Genomic DNA, 13,468 nt, shown 5'->3' with positions numbered 1-13,468 from the left:
GTAACAAACTCAAATAGTTACTGCTACTATGACTGCTACTGCTACTACAAAGAAGAAGAAGAAGAAGAAGAAGAAGAAGAAGAAGAAGAAGAAGAAGAAGAAGAAGAAGAAGAAGAAAGTTTGAATTTGGTTGGGCTGGCCCCACTCACTTAAGGAAGTTTCTACTTTCACTATTGTACAGTAAGTCTAAATACCATGTGCTCATAAAAAATGAGGTGTGTGCTTGATGCAGCTCCCCACATAACTCACTCTGATAGCAAGGAGAAAAATAAATGGTTTCAACATGCTTGTTATTACTGCACACACTGAAGCCTCCTCGATTGACTGTATGAGCAGGATACATGCTTGTTATTACTGAATACGCTGATAGCTGAGGAATGGCAACAACAACACAAACGTCTATGTGGAGGCTCATGGGATAGATTATTAGTAACTAGTATTTAGGTAACAGGTACCTGCTGGACCAAAGTAAGATGATGGCTTCATGGACAGCGCTAGCAGGCTGGCCTGCATTTGCCAATGTGCTTCCAATGGGCCACAGGTGTGATGAGTGTCGCTGGGTGATAAATGAAGGGAAGTCTTGTGGGGGATTTGGGTTACTTTTCAAGTGAAATTAATAGCTCTTGAATGAGGAAATTAACAGCAGGTAAGTTGTGCCCCTCTTTCACATTGGGAATGGTTTTTCCAAATGTTCTGCCTGTGTACTTGTAAAGTTTAATTCCCTAAATGCCATGCCCCCGCCCCCTCCCCCCCAGCAACCCACCTGCTTACTGTTCCCAAACCGTCCACTTATACTGTAACGCTCTGAGATTGACCATGTGGTCACTGCATGCGGAACATGATATGTCGGGATGATTGCCTGGTGTTATGGTTGTGTCTGATGGTCACCATTTTGGAGAGACATAACATTCGGAGAGGAACAGGATGTTTTTGATGAAAACGGAAAAGCACAGGAAAACCAGGTTAGCATCTTGCAGGACATGTGCTGATGTAAATAAGAATTTGACAACGGCAATGGAAAAATACACTGGGCACTGTTGTTGCTGTCTACCAACAAAAACAGAACATTTGCAACAATTCATATTTGGAAAATATGCCCCTGTACTGGAGACCTGTTGGAATTCAGACCCTAGATCTTGTAGAGGTTTGTCAGATACACCACATCCTGCTCACTCAGCAGTAACTTTGCAATGACTAATCAAATCAAGTTTGATATATATGAAATTATTCTAGGCTGGTTTCAAAGCGGGAACATTCTTTACCTTTGCTGAAAACTTTCTTATTTAAGTTGCATACGCTGCCAAAAAATTTAGCAGAAATGTTAAGGAAAAGTAAAGCAACTATTATTAATCTATGAGAAAAAAAAATGGTGTACATTTAATGAAATTAGGGTTTGACCGTTTTAAGAAAAACATAGCAGGACATTCCTCATATATGAAAGAAGCTTAAGGAGAAGATGGGATAAGAAGTATTGTATTACGAGCCAGCCCTGTAGCTTGAAGGACTGTGGACTGGGCTGAAGGCCAGGAGACATTGGCAGCTCTGTCACTTCACCTATTACAGGCATTGCTATACATACTCAGGAGCCCTGCTTGGATACAACAGTGCCTATCTTGGGAGATTAATTACTCACGCCACACTAGACGCATTGACTAAAAAACCAACAAACGTGTGCTTAGCAAAAGATGTAACTGATTCCGAATCCAAGCTGTTAAAATCATTGGAACACTCGCAGTAACAATATTGTGACTGCGGACTGACTCTTTATTAAGCTGGCACTCCACGCTGCAGAAAGCAGTACCATCAAAGGAATCTTTAATGTACTTGAAAGCATGTGAATCACATCACAGTGTAATGAGATTGTAGACCACATTCGTCAGGACTGCAATGCACGTGCTGGCAGCAGGATACATGCGTATGCATTGATTTTAAACACCTGTACTCTTCTCACTCTGATTGAATGCATTAGACTATCATGTTCTGTAATGCACTGCACTGCACTCTTTTAAGTTGCCCAATATAATTGTGTCTGTAAGTGATGGCCCATGTGTCCTTGCTTCCTATTGTTTAGGTATCGTATGCTGGGGGTTACTCTACACCACACAGCAGCTTATCCTGGTGAACATGTTGTGTAACTAAATCAGTGACAATGCCTTGTGTGGGCTTCTTTGCACTGGTCATTACAGCAGCTTCTCGATTGGTGCACTCACTGGAAATAGAGCCCCATCTGAGAGCATGGTATTGGGGTAATAGGGTTATAGCTCAGTGTTTTCATTCAACTACACATCCCAATCCAAACTATTATGATTTCTAAAAAATAAAAGATTCTGAGCTCTTCCTATGCTTCATATTGTAAAACTCCTTTTATTTTAGGGTGCCATTTGTTTGTTTTCTCTCTTAGAGCGCCTAAATAACTGCTAAGTGTGCTGTCCTGTAAACACACCAGCAGATTGAGAACATCTGCCACATATAATGTAGTGACGACTGGAAAAGAAAATCCAAAAAATACTCAACCGAAAAAAAAGTATTTGTGAAACCCGAGAGAGATTGAACTGCCAACCAGCAATATCCTTCAAATGGGCCTTGCGGGTTCAAAAGCTTTCAAGTTTAATTGCAGAGACCATGCACACTAACCCACACAGCAGCTGGGAAAGAACCCCTGCCTTCACAATCTTGGGAAAGTACAACACCCTCCGTTTCCAGAAACTCTGTCCCTTTATTCACAACTTCAAGGGACATAGAGAAATGTTTCTTTAAGGTTAAATGTCTTACGAAGATCACACATTCAACTGGGAAGTTCTTCATGAAGTGTCACTGTATACTCCGATGTTGATGTGATACAGCCACCTGATATTTCTTTTTATTAGAAATATATATGTTTAACTATACATAATAACAGATATAGTATATGGTGCTGTGTAAGACACAAACTGATTTGCCCCTTCTTATAGTAGGCCTACTTCTGCAATGATTATCAGCTTGTATCGTACAGCAACCCATGCAATATCTATACAAATTGTATGGCACTGTACTGTGCAGCTGTATGTGCAAATGATGATGGGTAGATCATATGAAATGTATATAAAAGTAACATTTTAAATAATAAAAGACAGGTCAACTCTAATTGAACAGTTATATAATTGTTTAAACATTTGACATTTAAAAGTTGAATGTAGTTTAAGGCTTCATTTTGTTATTGTTCCAAATCGACATCCCCCAGATTCAATAAAGAATTCAGATGGTCGAAATCCTGTTCTAAACCAAGAGGGAAGATTTGTGCAATTGTGGCTTTCCATCAAAGACACAAGCACCCCATTAGTGCTCATACAGTTTACCATCTAGACCTTATGCCCACCATATATAGAGCAGAGATTACACTAGAATCATTTCTAAAACTAGGCTAAAGACTTTTGACAGCATTTACTATTCAGTGTTTTCAGTATTCTAGACTCTCCTATTTAAAGTGCTGGGATGTTCTTCCATATGAAACGCATTGTAATGAAGATGGTATAAAGTAACCAGCTGGTACCCTCATATTCATGAATAGAAAATAATCCTATTTAAACCACTGCTTGCTACCAATGGATTGTTTTCTTATCTGATACAAAGCAGTGGTGTAAATAATGCACCATGCGTATTGGCACAAACCAGTCGATTAAACAGACACGACCGAAATCCAACGCTGGCCAATGAATTAGCAACTAGCGGTGGAGGCTTCCAGTAAAGAGTGCTGGTCTACTAAACAGAGCTGACGAGACGACTGGCTGCTTGAAAACTAGTACAGGTAGTATATCCGCGGTAGCAATCTGATCAAGCCACACTGCCTAAAATGGGACCTTGTCATTTACATCTGCCCAGGGCGCAGTAATCCATACGACTACCTAAAAAATAACTAATCATTCCTTATACTGCAGTTCAAACATCACTAATTAGGGGCAGCAATTGTAGTGAGCACCTTCCATATATACTTTGATAGTGTCTGCACCCCCTTATTATTGGACGTTTATTTGACAAATCGACTGTTTTTATTGTTTTGTTAAATACAGTAGCCTACTTGGATTTCACTTTGCACATAAATACATTTTGCTGTCACTGTGTGCACTCTGGAATAATAATAATAATAATAATAATAATAATAATAATAATAATAATAATAATAATAATAATAATAATAATGTAACCTACCTGATATGCAAGTGATCCCAGTCCAAATACGGAAGAAACACGTAAAATCTCTCTTCATTTCCAGATTTCCAGTCCTCGGATGTTAAAATCTAACGGATTAAAAAATAAATAAACCCAAGCGTTTCTCTTTTTAAAATAAATAAGAAAGGAAAAACCAAAAAACGCACTTTTTTCGATTTGCGTGAAACTCAGGTGAGTTTCAATGCGTGAGTCGCTTGTGGTCGAACTAGCGAGTCGTTGAGAGCCCGAACACACACACTCACACTGACACGCAGAGGATGTGTGAATTGTCAACGAAAAGAAAAACGCTTTTCCTGTTAAAAGGAAACGTATTTTTTTTAAAGATCAGAATGAATTTACATTGATTTCCTTTCCCTCTTTTTACAGCTAGTGACCGAGGCTCTAACTCGAGTCTAAGGGAAATAAAGTTTGTGCCTATCAATACACCCAAGGCGAGAAAGAGTTCCCCTCCTCACAACGGCTAAAAAAGGTGGACATTAACTCGCCCAGCCTCCGCACTAATACAATGCCAATACAAATCGAGAGAGACAAGGGATTTACAGTGCTGCTGGTGTGTGAATAATAATACTGGGTTGGCATCTGGCAAGCACAATTGAAAGTTTGGGGGCTATAACCGAGGAATCTGGAGCGCACTGATCAAGTGAACTATTTGAGAGAGAGAGAAAAAACACGAGTCAAAACGTCATTCCAGAGTAAAGAAATCAAATATGTAAAGAAAAAAAAAATGAAAACGTAATAAATATCTACACTGTGTACGTCACAGGAGCATTAAAACCATAAAAAAATCAAATATATATATTAGTCCAAGTCCTCGTATGTAACAGTTTTTTTTCCCATTACAAATATTTGAATAGTTGGATTGCAGGTAGACATCAAAGTGAAGTTGACCTAAAGCACAGGACATGTTTAGGTTCCAGGGTACAGCAGCATTGTGTTCTAAGTGCTTGGGTGTGGCCCCCCACCTTTGAAATGGTTGTCAACCCTGAACCTTCAACCACTAACAAACTATCTCCGCAGTTTAAGCTGCTGGTCAAAGGTTCAGCAGACGGAGACAATAACGTGGCTGCTCATCTTGCGTTTCTAACTGGGTCTGTAGAGTGTAAACGGTACCCTTTCCACTCAAGGGTTTATTTGATCGGACCACACCCCACTGAGATAAGAGAGATCTGGGTTTAGTATTTTATCCATTGGCAGTAAGAGGTTACCCACCTGGGCTGCATCAGATGCTTATTTCAGGGGCTGGACTTAACTAAGGATAATCTGGAGTACTGGGTGACCCCCCAGCGCTGCAGAATCAAACCAGCTTCTTGTGCAAAGAGCAGAGAGGAGCCCCCTCTGCAAGGGTTAGCAGCTCAGTGAATGGAAAACAATCCCAGCGTGCCTGTCTGAACCACCCCCGACCCCGGATAGAACGATTCTGCAGTGATGTTACTAGCACATAAAGTAAAGAGACTGGCACTGTGTGGCAGGTGTTCCTTCTTCCAGCCTTCTCTTGCCAGGGCCCCCTTGAAACGAGATGTATATCTCAAGGGCTCTCTATCCTGGTTAAACAAATACTTTTGAATTTGAAAATGTGCAGCTCTAGTAATACTGCATTGATGAGAGGGATCATCTGTATTCCATTCAAAGCTTGTTTTAATTCTTAATTACTGACGGAGTGGCTGCAATCTGGCTCCCAGTTCCTCTAAACAATGTTCATGTCTAGCAAAACCATGTTGAGAGATGCATTAATTGAGCCAGCCCTCCGTTATAAACTTCAACAACGCTAGGAATGAGAACCATGTGTGACATACTGAAGAATACCGAGCAAGTCCTTTGTGAACTACGTCCACTTTGAATTCAGGCTAAAAAAAAAAAAGGGTTCTGGTAATCTAAACCCATTGTAAAGAGTTTTCATTGTTTGTTTTTTTTCGTCTGAGCGGATGTATTGAAAGCATAGCTTGGCATCGCTTACAATGTGGAACATTTCTTTTTATTCACAAATCCAAATTCACTGTTTTTGTTTGCGTGTGTGTGTGTGTGTGTGTGTGTGTTTGTTTGTGTGTCATTGTGTGTGTCAGTGTGTGTCAGTGTGTTTGTGTGTGTGTGTGTGTGTGTGTTTTTTAAGAAAGCTCTACCTTTGTTGATATTTATTTTGATCTGTACATCAAGGAAAAGCAACACTGTAACCATCAGACCCCTATTCCTTTTTATAAACGCTTACCACTGTATTTTTTAGACTGTATTTTTGTAGTTTTGCCATGCTTTTCCTATAGGGTGTATTGTGCATTTACCATCAGCACTGTTTCAAAGTAAAAATGTATCATTAATGTAAACTTCAGCTGCACCATCATCAGAAAAGCAGCAAGGGTACCTAATCTGATTAATAGAAAGATAATTTATTTAAAAACAAAAATACAAATAAATATATTAATTTATTATCTATATTTCCTATATTCCTAGGAATAAAATCAAGTTTGATATTCATGACACTGTTCCAGATTGTTGTCGCCTAATGTATTCAACACCACATCGAGTTTATCAAAACAAGTCTTCAAAGTAAGTTCAAAGATTTGTGAACATGCCTTGATATCTGTTAGCAGCACAAATAACAATAATAAGTGGTTTGCAATTACCAGGCTTAGCAAAGTTCGTGAGAGGGGACAGCAGCCACCTCCTGAAATGATAATGACTCTACAAATCACTGTGGAGCAGAAACACTTCATTCAGTTGTATAAGAGTGTCCCTCTTGGGCACTGGCCTGAATGGGGTCTGTAATGTGTTTCCTGACCTCTCTAGTCCTGGCGGATGGAATAAGGTAACTTCAAGGCTCTGTCCTTGGGCGAGCATGTCGGAGACACATGAGAAGGAAATGAGAGCCTTTTAAGCGCCAGAGAGGTGAAAAAAAAGAGCTTGCATCCTCTTTCGCAAGACTAATCGACGAGTGGATGTTCCAAATGTTGTACAAAATCTCAACCCAGTTCCAGCAGGGCTTACTTACCCTGCAGTTCCCAGTCTGGGCTGGGCTGAGAGAGCGGAAAGGATCTGACTGGTGGACAGCAGGGCGGTTTTCAGTGTGGGATTGAAGGACACAAAGACCCCACAGTAAAATAAAGAACCCCACAGTCATTCTCAGCTCTCTAGCACTGCCTGCTTCTGAATTCCACAAGTGTGTTCCCTATATCTGGAATAATCTATGTAAGATATTGCACAAAACGCTGTACAGTATTGCAGACCATCTTTATTGTGTACACAGTTTCCACTGTATTTTTGTAGTTTTACAGTGCCATGCTATCCGCATGGTTACACTCTGCATTTACCATAGTTGACCCTGGTTTGCCATGTTTATTAATATGCGTTACTATATCTTGCAATTCTTTACAATGCTTCCCTATGCTTTTCCATGCTTTCACTATGCTTTATTACACTTGCTATGGTTTTACTATGGGAAGCTTTTACAACTGTTACAAACACTTCATTGCTGTTGCTTGGTTTTATATAGGCAACAGTGTCAAAAACAAAATTTCTTGGATTTGCTATACATAGCACACCAGGGCACCTGGATTTATGAGTGGCTTCCTCAGGGTCGAAGCCAGCGGGTAAATTTATCCCGTCCCCAGGGAGAGGTGGAGATGTTCCTGTTCCTTCCAGGAGGGTTGACAGTAGGTACGTGTCAGACCGGAGTTGCATCCTGCCTGCCCAGCCCTCACTGGGGTTGTAAACCAGGCTGCAGGCACAGGGACTGTGGGCAGCTTGGGATAAATTTAGTGCAGTACTGGAGGACTTCAGACTCTTGTGCCTGTGCACTGCACACACACACACACGCACGCACACGCGCACGCACACACACACACACACACACACACACACACACACACTCGAAAGTGGTCAATTAAAAAATGTAAATATTTCTCGGTGTCTTAAAAAGTCATTCTATATGTCTTCACTGGTAAAATGTTTTGTTTCACATTCTTATCTCACTGTGTGACATGGTCTCCACCCGCTAAGTGGTAAAGACGTGTAGGACCTCTTGTGTTAAGAAGAAGATAAAATGTCACAACAAATACAGAAAAAACACAGATTTTATTGTGCAGTACATTATTGCACATTATACGTGTATCTATTCACACGATTTTCTGTTTATGATTACTTGGTGGTCACTGCCCTCTAGTGGCCAGTTCAATTGTTGCTTTTTTGCTACGTGGTGCAATGATTATTCTGTCATCCAGTATTTGGCAATGGAAAGTCTTTGAGTTTAACATTTTAATAACTCTTCTCTGTCCTGCAGCCCTTGATCTGGCAAGGCATGAACAGCTACCCCAATCAGTGGAAAGAAAACGCATATATTTTATTGTATAAGGTCTGGCTATTGGATACACGTAATTTAAAGATCAACTTTTGACTCCGCAATAATCCAGGTGTGTAACACAGTCTGGGTTTATTGAGTCGCTCTTTAAGCCCTGGTGATGCTTATTGTTCATGGCTGCTGACTGTTCTTGGCCTTTGCACAAATTGCAAGTCCGCTTGTGTTGAGTTCTGCCACGCCCTCTTCAGCGGTCACATGGTGCTCCCTACAGCGTCTCTCTGGGATGTTGTGTATGGGGTGGGCCAGCTGGTGCCTCTTGAAGGCTGATTTTTCATGGTCAGGCAGCAGGTGTGTTTCGCAGTAGGAGGCCGGGCACACTAAACAGGATTTTAAAGCTTTCTAATAATAAATCACAAGCGATGCCTCCAGATGCCAGCATTCCTCTCTTCTTTACTGCTTAGCTTTCTCTTTTGAATGACACCAGTGACTTTCGTCAGTATGCTGTGCATGCTGTGATCAGGCCTTACACTGTGCCATATATTTGTCTTTCCCGCAGAGCAATTCTGTACCCTGATATACATGCATGAACAGTACTGTGTGCTGGTAATGCTCTCATTCAATTCATTCTTAGCTGTGTAATTACAATGTAAGTATTGTATAACTACAGGTGTTGTTACAGTGTATTTACAATCTGATTCATTCCCATTAAAAGTTACATTTCAGAAAACTGTTTAAAACTGCCCCCTCCTGAGCAGCCCGGAGCAATAGAGAGCACATTCCATCTGTGATCTGACAGAAATGAGGACTTGCTGAGAATTCTCAATTACTCAGCGCACCCAGCGTGCGCGTGTCATTTTACATTATGACATCACAAATCCGTTCCCTTGGAAACCAGCATGTTTTCTTGCTGCACAGAGTTGTATTTCCAGGTAAGTAGAGTAAGATCAGCTGTGCTGGTCCATATACGAGGAAGTTCAACAAAGGGGTTCTTGGTGAAAAAGGATCAGCTGAATTTGTATATAAAACACAGCAGCTTCCGAGACCACAAAGGTCTCCTCTTCCCTTTGTGGTCTCCAAAGCGATTGTGATTTATTTACATATTCCTGTTATATACATGAAACTGTACAAACAGGTGAGTATTAGCGCTACTTAGCTATTATAGGATTTTATATTTAAAAATATATATATATTTTAAACACTAAACAAACACCGAAACAGTTGCCAGTAACCAGGAGTACCTTATTTATACCACGATGGGGATGGCTGAGAAACGAACCAACCATACTCATGAATGGAAAAAATAAATGAGCAAAAAACTAAAACTAGGATACGAAACATAGACCAGAGTAAATGGACCTCAAGGAGCTTGTATAATTTAACCAATAGCTGTTCCTTATCTGTCTTCTTCATAGCCATGAGTTTGCATGAACAAGCTTCACTGTAACAGTCTGCAGACACCTGATTCACCTGACTTACAAAGGCAATGGTCAGCTGCAAGTGTCTGGTGTTTTTGCATAAACACAATCCCATTTTTTTTTAAATTCTCTTCTCCAGGAGAAAGAGACACTCCTAGCTGAGCTTGCGATCAAGGACAGAAGCATGAAGTCTGATCTGAAACAACTCCAGGAGGAAGAGGATATTGCTTTGGAGAAGCAAAGCCTTGAGTGTTTGCAGGTGCGGAGGTATGGGTACCAGGGCCTGAACCATCGGCAGCTTGAAGGCGTGGGCACAGCATGGGAGGAGGCATACTGTGGGAGGAGACCACCTGGAGCAACCCCCTGGCTCACTCGGCAAAGTTCCATCCATAACAACCGACATGAGGACCCGCCCATCTCGTTCATGAGATCCAACCCAGCGAGTCCGGACAGCATGCATGAGCTGGAATACTGTGGGAGGAGACCACCTGGACCAACCCCCTGGCTCACTCGGCAAAGTTCCATCCATAACAACCGACATGAGGACCCGCCCAACTCGTTCATGAGATCCAACCCAGCGAGTCCAGACAGCATGCATGAGCTTCATCCCGATGCCCATCTTTCATACACAGGGACCCTTCTCAGCACTGGCTTGGACCAGGTGAGCTGGCAGCCCTCACCCATTCAGAGAGACCTGTTTGAGCCCTGGGGGTCTCACTGCTTTATGAACCAGGAGCCTGACACGGACAGCATAGTACCAGTCTCTAAAAACTCTGGTTCCACCAAGGACTCTGACAGCACAGAAAAGGTTAGTGACTGCATTTATGTGCTGCCTACCCATAGTAGAAACAGAGTTTCTTCTTTTACTGTGTTCATTTCTGAACAAAATACCATAATAAACTGCTGACATTTTAGAGGAACTTAATATTGAAAATCATTCTTTTAGGGAAAGTGAAACATGCTTGCTTCTTTATTATTTCTAAGAGAAACGTCAATCAAACAGTACAGAGGAAAAGCAAACACTAATGATGTTTTATTAATAAAACAATATATCTGTCAGTGGCTGGCTTTAAAGAACACTAATGTATAATGCATTCAATATCAAAGGCAGAACGACGACACAACAGGTCTTTGGAGCATTACCGGAGCGCAGACAGGAATGCCTTGCTGTCAGTGATACAGCACCTGGAAGCACAGGAACACTCCAAGGGGATTCTGAGAAGCGGCCAGGGAGATTTGAAGAAGCAGGAGCATGAGCTTTGCCAGCAAGGTAAAAAGAATTTGAAGTTCCCTAGGTGCCAACATAAATACTGCCACCAGGAGGGGATGATACCTGAAGCTTCGGTTCTTTGCCAACCCGTTAAGTTGCAAGACTTTTCTCAACGGAGATGACATGTACATGCATAGATTGACTCAATTATTTATATAACTTGTATAAAAAGTGTATTGTTACCTCCGTTGCAGTGTTTGCATCACCTGTCTTCTTTTCTTAGTGCGCTTCCTCAATAACAGAGTCCAGCAGGAGCAGACGGTCACAGACAATCTGCTGAACTCTCTGAGGGTGGAGCAGTGGAGAGTGAGGCAGTACCGTGCAAGCCTCAGGAGGGAGCGAGCCACAGTCAGGGCTCTGAAACAGGGGCAGTCAAGGGCGACACTGGAGCAGGCACCGCGTACAGAGAGCACTGACCTGAGGTAAGCAGGAAGAACAGCAGTTCTGGACCACGTCCTGCAAACAGTGCATGTCCTGCACTCAGCATCATTAGGCAGTGATTTGCAGGAGCTTCCGAAGAGGCAGTGCAGAATTTGGGAAAGCCCATGTTGTGTGTTTATAGTACTGTTCATCTGCAATGTGCTATTTACATTTTTGGCCCGGCATACCTTCTCAATTTGATCATTTGTACTGCTGCCCTCCAGCATCCCCTTGCATCTGTAGAATGGTTGGATAAATGCTAACCCTCCTATTGCAGAGAAAGGCTGGAAATCAAGGAAGCTGCTCTCCACTTAGCCTTACAGGACCTAGAGGAAGATAAACATAGAGATCAGAGGATTCAGCAACAGGAGCTTAATACAGTCCTGAAGCAAGAGCAAACAGGAAGGACACATGAGGTATTCAAACTCGAAGTTAAGTTTCTCTTGTGAGCCCCTAAACCATTCTGAATCCTGAGCTGAATCCGTGACAGACTTTCTATAAAAAATAAGAACCTGCTAAGATATCTTTTAGGTAGGCCTTTTTACTGTCAAGACATTAGGATTTTTAAGGATTGAACATATCTTAAGACTTTGAATACCTTAAGTTTGAAACCTGGATTAACTGATCCATATATGGACTGCATTTTGTGCAGCTAGATTGCTTGTATTGAAAACATCTGCTGTGGGTTTTACTGGCTTTCTGGCTTGACCATAAATACAGATTCACTGTAGTAAGGTTTGCAATGTGATCTTAGAATATTTGGTTATGTGAGGCTGACTGATCTAATGCAGAAAACGTTGCTCCTCGTTGAAGAAGCAGCCGAGCAGCGTGGAAGAGGAGCTGGTCCAGAGTGGCGACCTCGGTAGAGTGGAGAGCAAACCGTCATGTGAGCGCTGCAAGGAGAGGGAGGTGGACAGGCTCTGGGAAGCACAGCGGCTCCCGGAGTTCAAGAGAGCACGCAGCTCTGAGCTGAGCAACACTGTCAGCCACCAGTGCCAACTCTTCAAAGACTTCATCCGGGAAGTGAAGGAGGAGATCATATCTCACCACCAAACGATTGTGGCGACCCACCAGGCTTTCATCTTGGAGCTGCAGGCTGACCTGAAGAAGGAAAGGAGCAGCATGGTAGAGCTGGTGGCCAGGGTCGATGGGGCTGAGCAGAAGGCTCTGCTGTTCAGGCAGCAGCTCAAGACGGAGGTCCAGCTGAGCAGGGAGGAGGCTCGGAGAGAGAGGGAGGCCAGAGCTCAGGTCTGTGCTGCTCTGGAGACCCTGCAGGGTCAGGCACAGGAGCTGACACGAGCACTGGAGAGAGAGAGGCGGCAAGGAGCCAGGCTGAGGGAGGAGGTAGAGCAGCTCCAAGATAAACCACCAAACACAAAGGAGAAGGTCAGGGAAGACCGGGAGAAACAAGGGAGGCCAGATCTGCACGAACTGGAGGAATCAGAGGACAGCAGCGATGGGCAGAGTGAAAAACCGGTAAGGAAAACCCACAGTTAAAATCAGCCTTCTGACATTGTGAGGACAATATGTGGTTTAATAGGTCAGAAATATGGTGCACCAAATCATGACATGTTGCACAATTACACATTGCTGAGTAAGGAGCAGGGATTCTGACCGATAAGAGGAAGCCTCTAGTGCCACAAGACAGGACTGTAGCTAATCAAGCCATCAGCACAAGTGCTGATAAAGTCCCGTTGCTTTCAAACCAAGAAATTCATTAATATTGAGTTTTTGTTTTGTTAGAGTTTGACATTGTCAGTTCTGCATGATTGTATGATTAACAAATCTGATACTCTGTGGTAGGCCTTTTTCTAACACTTATGGAGAAACATGTAACATAACAGTTTGATAAATGATATACAAACTTTTCTA

At 42.3% G+C, this 13,468-nt stretch overlaps 1 protein-coding gene across 2 annotated transcripts in view; it reads right to left on the bottom strand.

The window, feature by feature from the left end:
* Positions 1 to 4,833, bottom strand: part of LOC117431549 (vascular endothelial growth factor receptor 3-like) — a 43,768-nt gene extending 38,935 nt beyond the window's left edge. Inside the window, exon 1 of one of the 2 annotated variants that reach the window (XM_058997126.1) lies at positions 4,186 to 4,833. In XM_058997126.1, the coding sequence (XP_058853109.1) occupies positions 4,186 to 4,243 (58 nt within the window). In that variant the 5' untranslated portion in view covers positions 4,244 to 4,833. The remainder of the gene's footprint in view (positions 1 to 4,185) is intronic. The other variant, XM_058997125.1, reaches the window with a different exon arrangement.
* Positions 4,834 to 13,468: the final 8,635 nt, after the last annotated feature.

This window comes from Acipenser ruthenus, chromosome 23 (assembly GCF_902713425.1).
Source record: "Acipenser ruthenus chromosome 23, fAciRut3.2 maternal haplotype, whole genome shotgun sequence".
Classification (NCBI taxonomy): Eukaryota; Metazoa; Chordata; class Actinopteri; order Acipenseriformes; family Acipenseridae; genus Acipenser; species Acipenser ruthenus.
The sequence above is the reverse complement of the archived record's forward strand: the minus strand, read 5'-3'. Positions and strand labels throughout refer to the sequence as shown.